The 15,521-nt window shown below is 41.1% G+C and overlaps 1 protein-coding gene across 3 annotated transcripts in view; it reads right to left on the reverse strand.

Moving 5' to 3' along the window:
- Positions 1–15,521, reverse strand: part of BEGAIN (brain enriched guanylate kinase associated) — an 823,755-nt gene that overhangs the window by 636,781 nt on the left and 171,453 nt on the right. For 2 of the 3 annotated variants that reach the window (XM_086937816.1, XM_086937814.1), the window contains exon 2: positions 1,821–1,910. The exons of the other annotated variant lie outside the window; for it this stretch is intronic. In XM_086937816.1, coding sequence (XP_086793942.1) covers positions 1,821–1,910 — 90 coding nt within the window. The remainder of the gene's footprint in view (positions 1–1,820; positions 1,911–15,521) is intronic. 3 annotated transcript variants of the gene reach the window in all.

Raw genomic sequence — 15,521 nt, forward strand, 5'->3', positions numbered from 1 at the left:
TTTTTTTGTCCAGTCAACCCTTTTGGTGCTGCGGTTTCAAAGTGGGTCCACTGTACCAAGGGAAGATATCATTTGCTGTCTCAAAAGAATTTTTTTTTCTAGTGGGAGTCATTTCAGCATGTGGGGCTTAGTTCCCGTGTCTTAAAAATATATATATAAAAAAGATTATATTAAGGCTCAGGGTAGGCATATCCCTTACCCTCTCTCAATAGTTGATAGACGCTTAGAGCCCCCCCCTTCAAAGTTTAAAAAAAGCCTACAAAATCACGAGATTTTCGAGTCCCTTTTCAGACTCACCAATCCTTGGCACCAACAATGGCAGATTGGGACTGCTGTACTTGCTCAGCAGTGCTGCCCCTGGCTGCAATTTTAGTTGTAGATTATTTGCGAGTCAGAAAACAGAATTGTGATTCTCCGGCAAAGTTCAAGGCACAAATTCTACTTAGGATTCATAATTTGGAAAAAAAAAATTAAGGTGCGGCCAAAGGCAGTTACTATAGGCACCTCCCTAATGGATAGCGGGGGTTACCCACACAGCTCTGACTGTGAATGGCTGATGGACTTGCGCACCAGTAGATGTCCTCCCACAGTGGGTTGGGCGCATGGCCTTGCTGCAAGCATGTTCTTGTGTCCATGCCCTGCAGCGCACGGCCAAAAGCTGTGCGCATCATGGGTGGACCATTTACGGTGAATTGGAAGTAGGAGCTGGCTGGAGGTCAACCTCTGCTTTCAGCCACAGTCCGTGCAGGTAAGAGCGTTGGGGCAGGGTGGGGAGGGGGGATGACCACGGGTGATGACGAGGGAAAATTAAATAAACAATTAATGTTCCCTCGTCTGTCGAAATCCCACCTACCCCCACCGCCCCACCGCTCTTCTCTGCATGGGCCGTGGCTGTCTGCTTTTAACTTCCCCCCTGTACCCAGCTGTAGGCTGTGTGCACTGTGATTGTGCTCCTCATGCCGAGTTGGGCACCGGCCCAGACCTTTGTTCCTAAAGCCAACTCCGCTGCACCAGGCCAAAGGCTGGGAGCACCAGGATTTGTAAAATTCAAACACCATAAACAAAAGATAAAATTCACAGAAAAACACAACAGTTGTAAACTGAGTTATTGTTCTGCCTCAAATGCTTAAAACCACCAAAATTTGCCCATGTTGGTTTTCAATGCAAGAATCACATGCCATAAATCATGGCATGCGCTAAACCTCAATTGGGCAATGGCACGAAAACAAAAAAGAAACATCAAGCCCTTTCTCCTCACCATGGCAGTACAGCCCCTAGCCAATGGCATGTTAAAAATAAGGCTGTCTGGGTAGAGCAAAAGAAACAGGGCTTTTTCAGATTTGTTTTCTCTGAACTATACCTGACCTTTAATTGGGTTTTATTCAATGATATATATATATATATATATATATATATATATATATATATATATATATATATATATATATATATATATATATATATATATATATATATATATATATATATATATATATATATATACATATATATATATATATATATATATATATATATATATATATATGAGAAAGGGTAAGAAGGTGAGAATCTACGAACGGTAAATCTGCACTTACCTAAATACATGCTACTTGACAATATAGTGGTTTTTCAAATTGGATAATATATTTTCGTGCAGGTTGATATTTCATACCTCTATATTCTGACTGACATACAGCATGTATATTGGTCCTCCAAATGGAAACTACTAATGAATGCTTTGAAAAACATATACAAGACAAGGTACTATTGTCACGTATTAAAACATCTGTGTAACATGAAAAACATGTAGTTGTAATTACCTGTCCCAGAGGCTAGGTGAAGACTTTGCGTGCCTGCCCTGGAGAATTCTAGGGTTCCATAGGCAGGATGGCACCCAGGAGTTTCGCACCCTGCAGCATGAATAGAGGATAAACCATGGCTTGGTGTAGCTCATAACAAATAATTGAGAGGTCACGTGGATGAGCTTGAAACCCTGCACACATGTAGGAGTAATGCACATTTTACCCTCGACATGCAATAATATACAGCATAACCAATGGCACTGACATGAGGACTGTTCCATCACAATGGAATTACCCCCAAGATCCCTGTCAGCCTAAATGTTTCAGACCTTTGTTCCAAGATCAAAGCCTTCTGAGAGGTAGAGGCCTGTAGTTGGTAGGCCAGTTCCGTACCACAGAAGGCCCAGCCCATAGCACAGAGTGAAGTTATATGTTGCGGTTGACATGGTACCCATTGGAAAAAGTCTTGAGGTTGCCAGCATTCAGAAATGAATAGAGTTGTGACACAAATGATAGGCAGAAATTAAACAGAGGCCTACAACCCAAAAATACCAATGGGCAGATTCCCAAATATATCTACTGAGATACCAATGGGCAGATTCATGAATATATGACCTGTATAATTCGTATTTGTATACCTCAAACCAAGCTACAGAGATGTTGTGATAGATGTGTTAAATAAGCTTAATTCATGCCGCCTGTGTTTTGACCTAGTTGATGTCTTGCTAATTCGATTATATATTACAATGACACTCAGGCATAATGGTATGCATGTTTTACTACATTCAAATGTATGTATACAAGTATACATTTGCAAGCACTTCTGACTGTATTCAATTTTTTATGTGTGAAGTTAGGAATATGTAGGTTGTAGAATTGCTATTTTTTTCACCCGCTCTAGTTTTCATGGGAAATAACCTGACAAACACAACACCTGTTTCTACACAGACCTAAAAAAATAGTACACTAGCATGCACTTTACTGCACTTTTTGAACAACGTATTCCAAATTCATTAATGTGTGACCAATGTTCTTATATACTTCGCAGAATTATTTTTAGTATATTTGATAGATTTGATATTAACGTCTTAATTTGAATTGACATCATCAAATGATAAAAGCATGTTGAAAATGCATTAAAATGGATACAATAAGAACCTTAAGCTTACGATAGAACCTTAAGCTTACGATGGTTGGGAGATGTAATGCCATCAAAATGATTTTTCTGCCAAAGATTTTATATTTCTTTAGGGCTATCCCCTTGACAATATGTAATGCCTGGTTTACTGCAATGAATCAAGTTTTTTCTAAGTTTATCTGGGCTACTTGTCGACCTCGGAGAGCACTTAAATTACCAACTTTGCCTAGAGACAGAGGGGGTGGGCAGTTCCAAATCTTCAATTATACCATTGGGCGGCAAAGCTACAGAAAATGAAGCTATTGCTCAATGAAAAAGATGATACATTGAGGTTAGGCTCCTCTGTTTCTCCCTTTTAGTTGATTTTGGGAACAGAGGCTAAAGGGTGCCTTTTAGGGCACATAGAATTTAATTACTGCAAAAGGGTTGTGCTTTTAAGATCTGGACCTCGTTTCGAAAAAAACTTGGTGTTGGGCGGATTAATGCTTACACACCAATATATAAGAATAATTGTTTTCCAAATATTTTTAATGATATATTTTTAATGATGGCCATATGAAATGCTGGTATGATAAAGGAGTCAAGAAAACTGGAGATCTTACAAATGAGTCTGGACGGTTTGACATCATAAGGGATAAGTTTGAATTAGACAATCAACCGTTTTTTAAATATCTCCAAATAAGAGATTTTGAAAATTAAAAGATGGGAAGCCATTATGGCTTTTCTAGGGTGAGGTTGGTGGATGAAAAACTTAAAGGTTCAAGTACTTTAGGGTGACTGGATACAATTCTGATTGAGCTAATACCCGACGATCTGGCCAAACATATAGATTGATGGCAAAAACTGTTAGAGATTGAACCTGACGAGATAGAAGACTCACTATATTTGGCCCAGACATCTTTCATTGCGGTTCATTTACAATTACAATGCTTTAAAACATGGTTTAATTTGTATATTAAACACGTGCCAAAATTGCTAAATGAAAATGGGGTAGAGGACCAGTTTCTACTTGTTCCCGATGCCAGTATCCTGCAGCAGACAGTATACATATGTTTGCCACATGTCCAGCTCTAGACACTTTAAAACACAGTGTTAGCAGTATTTTGGCAACTATGTTGGGCAGAGAAATTGACTTATCACCTCAATTGATATTAGGGGTGGGGTGTCCTCTTTCCTTGAGCCAGAGACAGTCCCTTCTATTTATTGCTTTGACAGTTTTTAGATTATGTTGAGCTACGCATTGGCTCGGTCCTGTTCCACCATCGGGCCAACAATGGCTAGAAAGACTTCTTGCAATATACAGGTTTGAAAGAGCCATATATTCTAGAAAAGGCCGCAAATTAAAAGCTAAAGGGTTGGCTATTTGGGTACCTCTAATGAATTGGTCATATCTGAATTGCGAATAATGAATTTTAAAATATCCTGCTTTACATTTTATCTAATTTTTAATATTCGACAATTAAATCTATGTTTTACTAAGTATGGATCAGCTATGGGGGGGGGGGTGGGAATAGGGAGGATGGGAGGGAGGTGGAAAATATTATGTAAGTTTTTCTGCTGTCTGCTCAATCTGATTTGTTTATATGAGAGAAAATGCTAATACAGATTAATAGAAAAATAAAAAAATGAATACAATAATACCAAATATCTGTTAATAGAGACATAATCGAGAGCTGCCTCGAAGATATACTATATGTAGCTGTGCAGGTTACATTTCAAAGATATATCATCCAAATGTAAGGGGCAAAGTGTCATGCTAAATGCCACTCCTCTAATATGAAAAAGTGCAAGAAGGTCCTCCTTGTTGTAGAAAGGTTTACCATTGCCTCCTTGGCTACCTTTCACTGCACTGCATACAGATAATATTTAATCCGGACGAGTAGGAATTTATCAGGTGCAATAAATATCCCAAGAATCATGGTCTAACCTGTAATGAGGGTCCACTGGTATTATTCTCAATGTTAATATGGGGTACTCAAAGTCTCTGGATTTGCACTTGCATTTCATTTTTTGTGAATGTCCCACATGGTTTCTATTTTTTAAGCGATAACGAAATTGACAAAGCATATTCCTAGTCCATCCACTAATACTTCCCTGAGAATGCCTGCTTTTATGATTACTGTCAGAATTTATGTCTGTGTAACGTTTGCATACAATTCTTACAGTATTCTCCTGTATCACATGCTTATGCAGTTAAATTGAAAAGTTGCATTGCTTACATTTTCTTGTGCTCATTGGTTTTCTGGTACCAAAAATTAAAGTATGGAAAAACTAATTAAATGCAATGAAAAATTCCATCTTGACAATTTTTGCAGTCTGTTTTTTAACAACTTTACTAAAGCTTTTTCTAGTAAAGAATAGGTTACAATAATTGTGGTTATGTTTCAGAAACCATTGGATCAACACACATTTTTGAGGGCAATATAAAGTGCAAATTATTGTTGCTTGAATCAATTCTTGAAATATCATCTGATGCAAATTTGATGCTTCAAATTGTCTCATAATAAGGTTGAACTTTTTAAAGAAGCATATCTAGGCACTATCTACAAATGTGATACCTCTAAAATATTCATTTTCTTTTGCATTCCCCTTTTCTTCTAATACAAAATCTTGACAGTTTAAACTGTTTGTTTCAATACAAACGTGTTGTAATTAAATTAATTAAATTAATTAAATTACATCTTTTTTTGTTACTTAAAGTTTCTTATGCAAATGACAAACCTATATTTCATACAAACACGGTTATCCATGCTATTTCAGGCACATTTCTCCTCCACTCTTTAAATAACTAATCCTGATTGAAGGGATAATTGTAACTGATTATTTATTTTTCAAAATTGTTAGACATCAATTCAGAAACCTTCCTATATATACTACCGAAAAAATTGATCACATATCAACTTTGTTCACAAATTGTTGAAAACACATCGGTTAGATCATAAATTCCAGCCTTCAACAGAATAATTACATATAATTATGGTCTACATTAAAAACATTAGGCCAGTTTCAGGGCGGCCATTTTCTACGATGGTGATTGGCACTGACAACAAATTCAGATAGTCTTTGCTTCTACTTCCTTTTTTATGCATCTCTCCCAAACTTTATTACTGTTCCTCTCAGTTATTCACATTTCTGAGAATCCTTAACAGCTAACATCACAAGATATTACTTTCTTATAATTGTATCTTTCACTTCTCATAAACTACACTACTACTGTTAATATGTGGCAGACTCTCCTTAATATTTGAAATATGTTTACGTACATTCAAAGAAATTCTCTATTTCATATTGCCCTTAACATACTCAAGCCTCTCATTTAAGACATAAGGAATCAGAAACATATCTTATAGAGTTCCTGGGAACAGAAAAAATCTATCTCCTATTTATCCATCAAGTTCTAAAAGTCCTACCTGGTGTGGAGTCTCTTACTTATACACTTAAACACTTGTAAAAGCGCAATGGCTCCCACTCAGAGGGAGAATCTCAGAGGGAGAACACTCAAATGTCATGAGGGTTATTGATATTTTATTTGTAAAAAACCTCCGGCTTTGATAGATTGTTTGGCAAAGTTTAGTACCTAGAGTGGACCAGTAATAGTGGTGCCTCCACTGAAGGTATGTCATTTCCTGCTTGCTTCACCTGGAACTTTTTATATGGTATGTGGTCATGTGCTTAGGGAGCCAAGGACATAGCCTCTAATGACTTTGCAGACCGATAGGCCTCCAACCAGGCTCTGAAAAGCCCCTATTTCTTTTTGTCAATAGAAATGGAAAAGAGAAGGAAGATGAACATTGGAGTTGTATGAATTTTTATAAATGAACTGTCGATAGTGCTGAGATATTCTTCTTTGAAAAGACTGTGAGAGATTTGATACATACCAGAAGCTGTGGGTTTTTATTTTGAAATAGAAGGAAAAAGTATCCCTAGCAAAATGTCAACTTAGACACTTATAGTATTGAAAATATAATGGATGAATCAACATTTTTATTCTTTGAGTAGTAATGAATGATCTTACTTGATAATAGCAACTGTGATATCACTGTTAAGGAGAAAGTGGACTGAATTATGCATTTAAAAATTGCAATACATAGGGGCATGACCAAAAGGGCCAATATGGTGGATGCGAGTCATTAGACCTCCGCCATGGCCCCAGACATCCAGCATAATCCTAGATCAGGGACAATTATTTCTTAAATCTATGTATTGCCTTATGATTCCTGTCCCATTGTGGAACATTGGAAACCCATTGACAATGCTCTGACTGGCGGGAGTCTGCAGCTGTTGGAAATTGTGGTGCAGTGGGCCTGCTGAGCTTGGACCTGCACCATCAGGAGAGATGGTACGACCTATCCTGATTGGGCGATGTGTAAATCGGTGACTCAGAGGGGCTGGGTTTCATACAGCAGTCAGAGATCAGTAACAGGGGTGTGGGCCTCAGCTGTGTTAGGGCCCTGGGTTGTGGACTGACTGCCGGATATGGTGGCCTCGCCCGCTAAGGTGGGGAGATCCCCAACAATAAAGAGAACACAGTGGGTAATGTGATTTTGAATTTGAGTTCCAACCCGCAGAGGCCTAAAATAGGGAGCAGCACTGATGGGGGAGCATCTGCACTCTGGAGAGTGTGCTGCTCAACAACGCCAGTGATCTGTGTTTGCTGGAGGAGACATGCTTCTCTACACCTGCAGGTTGGTTAGTTAAATACTACCCCCCTCATAGCTTTGATCTGATTTGCATTCCTACCACCCTTCCCATGCTTGATTAAGAGACAAAGTGCTGCTGCTCCCTCGAGACAGGGTCCAGTCTCTTCTCCTGAGAGTAACAATCTGACTTGCTTCCCACCCTCAAGACTACCATCATAACTCAGCCTTGTACCGGGAATAATCTGAAAGGCATCGGGGAAAGTCTATAGACAATTACTGGAGTTGGGTTTGGGAAGATGTGCACCAGCTTCCTCCCATCATCCTTCTCCATATCCTCTCAATACATATTGCTGTTCTGAGACCTCTCGTACCACCATGGATGTGTAGTGAGGTGAGAGAGTGCCCGCAAAGCTGGCAGGTCTGGCATTGCGGAGGACAACACTTTTGTAGGAGAGTAGAATCTGCTTCTTATGGTTGCCCACACTTTTTGCAGGTGTTTCACTGTTTTTCAACTTTTGTATGGCTGGGGCCCTGCTACTCAGGAACCCCAGCCTAGCTGCTTTCTCGTTAAAATGATTCCATGTACTTTAGGTACACTCAAGTTTGGTTACTGGGGATCCCTTATGAGTCCCTAGTATATGGTACCTTAGGTACCAAGGGTATAGGTACACCAGAGGCCTACCAGAGGATGTAGCATGTATTATGCCACCCCTGGGCAGTCTTCCAAAATGACACCACAGGTCTGCTACTGCTACCACTGTAAGGTGGTGTATGCACCCCTTACTTGGATATAGGTTCCCTATATCTACCTTCTGTCACTACACATAGAAACCTATCAGTCACCCTGATGGCAGGCCTTATCACTCCTGAAGGCAGTGTGCAAAGTTTTGTGTGAGAGGGTGCCCCTCTGCAGCCTTCAGAATCTATTCCCTGGGGCTGTTCCTTGATGCAGCCAGACCATATACTCTTAAGCGCATTATAAACTTGCTATAAATGCTAACTTTGGAATGGCTGCAAGGAAACATGTCGTGTTGGGTGTCAAACACTTTGGAATCAAACCCCCCGACCAGTTCTGGCAGCGGGGTATGATTTCACCCTTCTAGAGGGAGAGACATGTACACACTGATACACCCGGTACCAGTTTAAAAGAACGCTGGCACCACAAAATGGATGGCACAGACACGAGTCTGGCCTCATGCTGCTGGACGAAACTCTGATAGGGGAGGCCTGGACAATAGGTTTCTTGTCACAGGGAGGTGTCACCACATCCCAGACAGGCTTCAGTGTATTGGGGCTGGGTGGGTGCACTCCAAGAATGCTTTGAAGTCAGCACTGGGGGCACATTTGGTGCCCCTGTGCATAGCCCAGTTCAAACAGGTTGCATGGGCTACCAGCCCCTGCTCTGGCGCGAAACTGGACAAAGGAAATGTGTTTAGCCACCCATCTTTCCAAACCCTTCCATAGCTGGGTCCCCAGAGTTTGTCCCACCCCTTCCTTGGGTATAGGATAGGAACCCCTGACTAAAGGACTTTAGATTACACCTGGATGAAACTCTGATACTGAATCCTGGAACTTGATGATCTGCACAACGCTGGATGACTGAAGAATCTTCCTTGGAGTAACGTAGTTACTCCCCTGCATGGCAAGGACCAAAGACTCATCTGACTGGTTTGCATCTCCGAAGCTCCCGCCGGACTCCGAAGTATTTGCAACACAGGTGGTGGATTTCCAGTCTTCCCCGAGGCCGACCGGAGTCCCCAGCAAAGCTGAGACCTGCAGCCCTCGTGTGTACCGAGGAACCAGATTCCCTGGACACCGTGCACATTTGCAAGTGCATCAGCTTCTCGACGTTCCTTGAGGCTATGCATTGGGTTACTTGTAGCCCAGACCCTGAGCGCCTTTTCCACTGAAGATTGCTGGCCTACACTCCACAAGTGTTCTTTGAGCCAGCCCTTTGTGTTTTCACTCGAGGTACCTTTGCTATCCCTGGTCCGCCGACTGGTGGGTCCCAAAGAAGGAAAATTTGACTTTCCTTGGGCTTCCCTGGTTGCCCCAGACCTTGCTGGTCCTCACCGAAGCATCTTTTCTCTTCCTGCGTGGACTGCATATGACAGGCCATCTTCTCACAACTTCCCTGTTTCTTTTCTAATTAACCATAGATCTTGTTCTCCATTTTTGGCAATGGGCAGTATAATTGACGCCCACAGGGGGATTTAGATACCATTCATGCTATCATGGTGAAGGATAGGGCACCCAACATAAATTCACTGGTACCCCAGTGTCCCACGCTGACTCACAGAAAGGGACACATCATGGGGTGGAGGGAGCCCACTCTGAAGGAAACCTTACCACAATGCACTAACCCAATTTGATAATGCAGGCCATACAATCGTCCAAAGACTCTCTGGAAAATAAAATGGGCATGGTCAGCTCAGACGTCTCTCTCCTCTGACACGACCTGAGGCAGGCGGTTAAGCGAATCATGGTGACTGTGGGGAAAGTTGCTTTAGCAGTGGCTACTTTCAAGGAGATTAACCAAGCAGTGACAAGCTTCTTGGTGGAGGTCTCCTCTTCGGAACCCAGAGCTGAAGATACAGGGAGTCAGGCACAAAGGAATAACCTCTGGCTAATGGGATTCCCCAAGTCCAACAGAGATGGATGATCTCTCCACTTTCCTTGAGAAGTGGATACTGGAGTGGGCCCCTAGGGAGCAGCTGTCTAAAGGATTCATAATTGATAGAGTGCATCAAGCGTTTGCCTTCAAACCTCTGCTTGGTGCACCTCCCAGGTGAATCATTTCCTCTGCTTTGAAATATTATAACTGAGATGCGATATTGGCGGCAGCTAGGTCAGCAGAAGTTCAGAGGTTGTGCATATCATTTGAAGAGGTTAAGCAAAAACTGAGAGCTATGGACCTCCAATATCTCCTTATTTACCCAGCTATGTTAAGAGTTATCTTTCAGAATCAGGGTCTTTTCTTTGAGATGCCGCGGGCAGTATGACTTTGGGTCAAGGAGTGGCCATCCATTGCATACCTAGACAAACAGAGGATCAACAGGGTACTTGGCAGAAATCATAGCAAAACTGTCCCAGGGAGTATTGCAGACCCAGGTGAGGCGGAAACTGGTTGCGCTGAGGAGACAACTCATTTTGTCACTGTTACTGAGCTCAGATATGGAGAAAGCAACAAAACAGACATCCAGTCTTACTCCAGTGACATAAATGTAATGCAGGACTAGGAGCAGACAGCTAACATATTGTCAATGTTGCTACATTGCAGACAAAACCTGATTTGATAGAATTTGATTTGTTAGAATGCAAAAAGATATTAAATGCATCCTTCTACATTGTTCCTCCATAGTAATGTTTGCATAAGCTCCTGACAGGCACAGGTTTCTCATCAATACTTTTATTGGAAAGGTTACAGTGCGATTATCAATTATGTCATAGAAGATGTTATGACTGATGAGGGGTAATTAGCAGTGCAAGCAAGGGTGTGAGTTATAGTTAGCTCATGGTAAGAGTAATAGTTTATTGGCAGTTCTAATCATAACTGCTGAATTTCTATGGTTTTATAAATGTACATTCTTAACCTAACTATAATGTTTCTGTAATCTTTGGTTTTCTTTTTGTGAATTTCTATGTTTAAAATAAATTCTATTTCCTAACTATAACGTCTCTAGGGTTTTTATTTCGTTAAGCAAAATTTAATCGTATTAAATTAATGCAACCCTGCACCGTGCTCAGCTGGAAGTTTAGCTGCAGGGCCTGGTCTTGCCCTGTGGCCAACCCTCTGCAGGCACCCAACTCCGCCTGGCCAATGGTTGTGTGCAGCTGGGGGACAGCCACAGGGCCTGGCCCGCGGCCAGATCCTCTAGCAATTTCCTGCAGCCACCAAACACTGTACAGGTTCTTCAACTGAGGTAGGCAAAACTACCTACTAGTGACAGCCAGTAGGTAGTATATATATAGCATTTTTATTGGTCATTTTGTGTGATTTTGTTTTAGCACAATATTTGTAGTGAACAGTGCAGATTAGATCACTATTAAGTAATAGATATTACCTAAACCATTATGTTTAAACTCTGTAAAATACCCTAATGGTATGGAGATCTCCAATTGTCTTTAGAAAAGGGAAGACGTGAAATAACCAAAAAATAGAGGATCAATGGACGGAACCGTCCATCAAACGTTCAATGCATTTACAGAACCAGTTGTGATGCAAGAGAAGTCCACTGGGCTGGCAGACATCTCTAAATTTGGAAGGCAGAGTACCCTTGACATGGCAGCAGTAAAAATACTAACCCCGTCCGTCAAAATTGGCCACTAAGCCAGAAGGTAACATCTTTGACTAAAACATCCTGCTTGGTACACCTGACCTCCACTCCATCGTGCTTGGCCTGAAAATCGCATCTAGGTGTTGCTCAACTACAAACAGTGGCCATTGATTGGTGCATTTACTTTTTCTCTGTGATTTTTTACCTGAAAATTAAAAAATTCATATCTCTGGATTCCCTTGTTAGATTTTAGTCTTTTTGTGAAATTTTTCCTATGAAAATGTCCACTAATTTTAGGAACAGGTTGTGGGAGTTTATTGTGTCCTGTTTTGACTGTTTCATTGTTTTGATACTGCTTAATACTTTACACATTTTTCCATAAGTTAAATCTGTTTGCTATGTGCTATTGCTATAAGTGGTTGAGCCCCGGTTTGCCTTATTGAACTTTTGTGTTGGACCTAACAGGGTTTTGGACTCACGTCGTCCCGAACCAACAACCCATTTACAGCAATTGCTCTGAATTTTACATTTTCACTGTGTTCCCATTATTGAAAACTGAGGTTCTGAGAAATCTCTGGCAAAACTGTTCATAAAGTAAATGTCAGACACTTAACTCTTAGATGTGCTTACATAGCTGTTGGTTCAGATTGCATTATTCAGCGCTTCCAATTTCTGAGAGGAGAACACAGAGTTTGTAGAATTTGAAAAAGGAAGTTTGTAGAAATAGTCTTTGCCGAATATTGGTACTTTAAAGATGGCTCAAACAACAGAAGCAAAATGTTAATATATGCTCAAATATGAACTGAAAATAATAAATAGAAAGCCAGGATTAGATATCTCTCATGCTTTGACTTCATTATAGCTTTCATTTTACAACAGGTGTTTCCAGTTAAATGTGCAATAATGCCAACCAAAGTGTGTCACAGCTCTATTCATTTCAAGATACAGTGATATATTGGGTGGCCAATAATCATGATCTGAAAGCATATGTTGGCTAATCTGTGGTATTCTCTTACTAACATGACTTTTTCATCCACACAAGGAGCTACATGTCTAAATATAAACAAAACAAAGGCAGTCTTCCTACTTTCAGCGAGTTTATAATGACAGATACACTTCCAGGTTGAAAACAGAGTAGGGCCCGGTCAACCCCCTCCCCCTTTTGTGGCATCAGTGGCAGAACAAGCACAGTATCTGTCTTTGTAATGCTTCTTATCTAAAACAGGCTTGGACTGGCATTCCTCATGCATTTTGTTTTTATTCTCAAATGTTTGGAAAGCCTGCAAAATTGCTTTTATAAAACAGACTATTAAACTGCAATAATATCGGTATTACCCAAGTTCTGTTACATTTATAAGCAGTACAAAAGTGTGGAGGGAATGTTGTATTGCTAACTCTTGGGAAGAAAGGTCCAAGCAAGTGAGTGTGGAGGCGGGCCCAGCTGTTTTCATCCAGGAAGTGATTTCAACCACAATTAGTAATGTATGCAGGCTCTTTTTCCATAACGCTCTGAGATCAAAGCACAATAGCACCGCCCAAATGGCTAAAAAGCCCACCTTGAGTTGAGAAACGCCCTTTAAATGAATTACATTTTATCAGAAGTCTGCAGTCTTTTCTCGTAAACATACATTAACAATTGTAAACTTCAGATTTAGTAATCAGCTACAAAAATACACTTAAACATTTCTCATTACTGGATTATTAGGAATCATAATACATAATGCAACAGCAAATCACCAGCAATTTTGTTTAAGGTTGCTTTACTTCATACACCCGGAAGACTTCAAGCGGAAAGGTTTACATTACATGGAAACAACATAAAAATCGAGAGGGCTAGTGGGAATCATGGATACACAAAGCAGCAAGGACGATAGTCCCCTACAAGCAGACAACAAATATGCGACTTATAAACATAAGGAGCTACAATGCGACTTTGAAACTACACAAATGACTTGCAAATCCTGAACAATTGTCAGCGAACATACTACTATGTGTAACTCGTGTAGACTGATTATCACAACTTCAGGACAATAATATTAGTAATTAGAATATGCCTTGCTTTGTGTTGGAATTGTTTTTCTACAATCGAGTCATCATATTTATTACTTCACAATTGTAAATATGACTGTGCAAATTCTGGTGCATTGTTTTCTATTTCTGGTTAGGAGTTGTTCAATATATTCAATGACATTTCTCTTTCAGCTTTTTCTTTTAACCTTAAGCTTTGATGTGGACGTCTGGTTTGCCTTATTGTGTAACAGCGAAAAAATGCAGTCGTTATTGATCAGCTTAATTTTGTACTCAAAATAATGTTTTAGAAATATATCTTATATCTAAACATTATTTTGTTTAAGAAAAACACTTTGCCCGTCTCTTGTATCTTCATTAACACAGTCAGCTCTTTAAATAGCTTGTAGCAATGATAACTGATAGTTCTTCCAACTATGTAAAATTACCTATTTTCCACCCTCTTAAATTTGCCCCTCGCATCGCCACTTCATTACAGAACCTGCCTACAACTCTGCCATCATAATCCTCATGTATACATTGCAGTGGAATATTATTAAATGAATATAGCAAAATTAGAAGCATCTACTACCAACAAAAGGTAGCATAGACATAGGCAAAAGGTGCCTAATAAAAGGAAGGAGGATTTCGGGACAAAAAGAACAACAATAGGGAGTGACAGTGCAACTGAAGATGTGTTTAAGGAAAAAACAAGTGGTATCTGTTGATTTTTGAAAAGGGTGGGTATGAATCCTGACTCAAACTGAATGAGCAATGTTTCTCCAGGATGTTCTCCCCAAGGGTGGCTCCTCCGCAATAGCGGAGAAGCGTCATCCCACTGCCTGGCTCAAAGCCAGTAAATGAAAAATAAAATGATGACTTTGTTTTATTTTTCATTTTCTGGCTCTGAGCCAGCTTGCCCAGGGATGGGCGGGGCATGGGGAGGAGGAGTGCTATGTGCACTCCTTAACCTTTTCCTTGCTGATGACGGAACTGCTCCGTCATCAACCGCGGTGGCGCTGTGCTAATGACGGAGCGGTTCCATCATGGCCCGCCCGACGCGCCTGCGCGGCGTGGATTCCGCGCCTGCGCTGGGTGTTCTATTGAGCGGGCGGGGCCATGACGGAACCGCTCCGTCATCAGCATAGCTCAACCGCGGCTGGTGACGGAGCGGTTCCGTCACCAGCATGGACCCGCCGCGCGGCCGCCCCACCCCCTTAGCGCTGCAGCGGAATAGCCGCTGCAGCGAAGGGGTTAAGTGTGCATATGTGTTTGGCCGGCCGTCTCAGGCTGACCAAAACACACATGCGCACTTAGGTTTCTCCAGCTTTGCTGCTTAATGCACCTGGGGTGGAGAAACCCCGCAGACTTCCGGGTCTGAGCAGTGCGTCTTTTCTGCCAGCTTAGACCAATCTCCTCACTGCTCTCACATGAGAGCAGCGCAGGGATTTCAGGGAGTCCGTGATGAGGCCCCAGTGCTTTCTGGGACCAGGAAGAATGAGGTCGAGCGCAATGCAGGAGGCAGGCGGCAGCTCCAGGTAAATTGTTCCTTCTTTTGTTTTTTAATTAGACTCCCCCGTGGCCCCTCCACCTGCCTCACTACCTCTTTATTGTGGCAGCCACCATTGGTCCTTCCCTCATGAAAGTTTTGAAAATT

Source organism: Lissotriton vulgaris, chromosome 9 (assembly GCF_964263255.1).
Source record: "Lissotriton vulgaris chromosome 9, aLisVul1.2, whole genome shotgun sequence".
Taxonomy (NCBI): Eukaryota; Metazoa; Chordata; class Amphibia; order Caudata; family Salamandridae; genus Lissotriton; species Lissotriton vulgaris.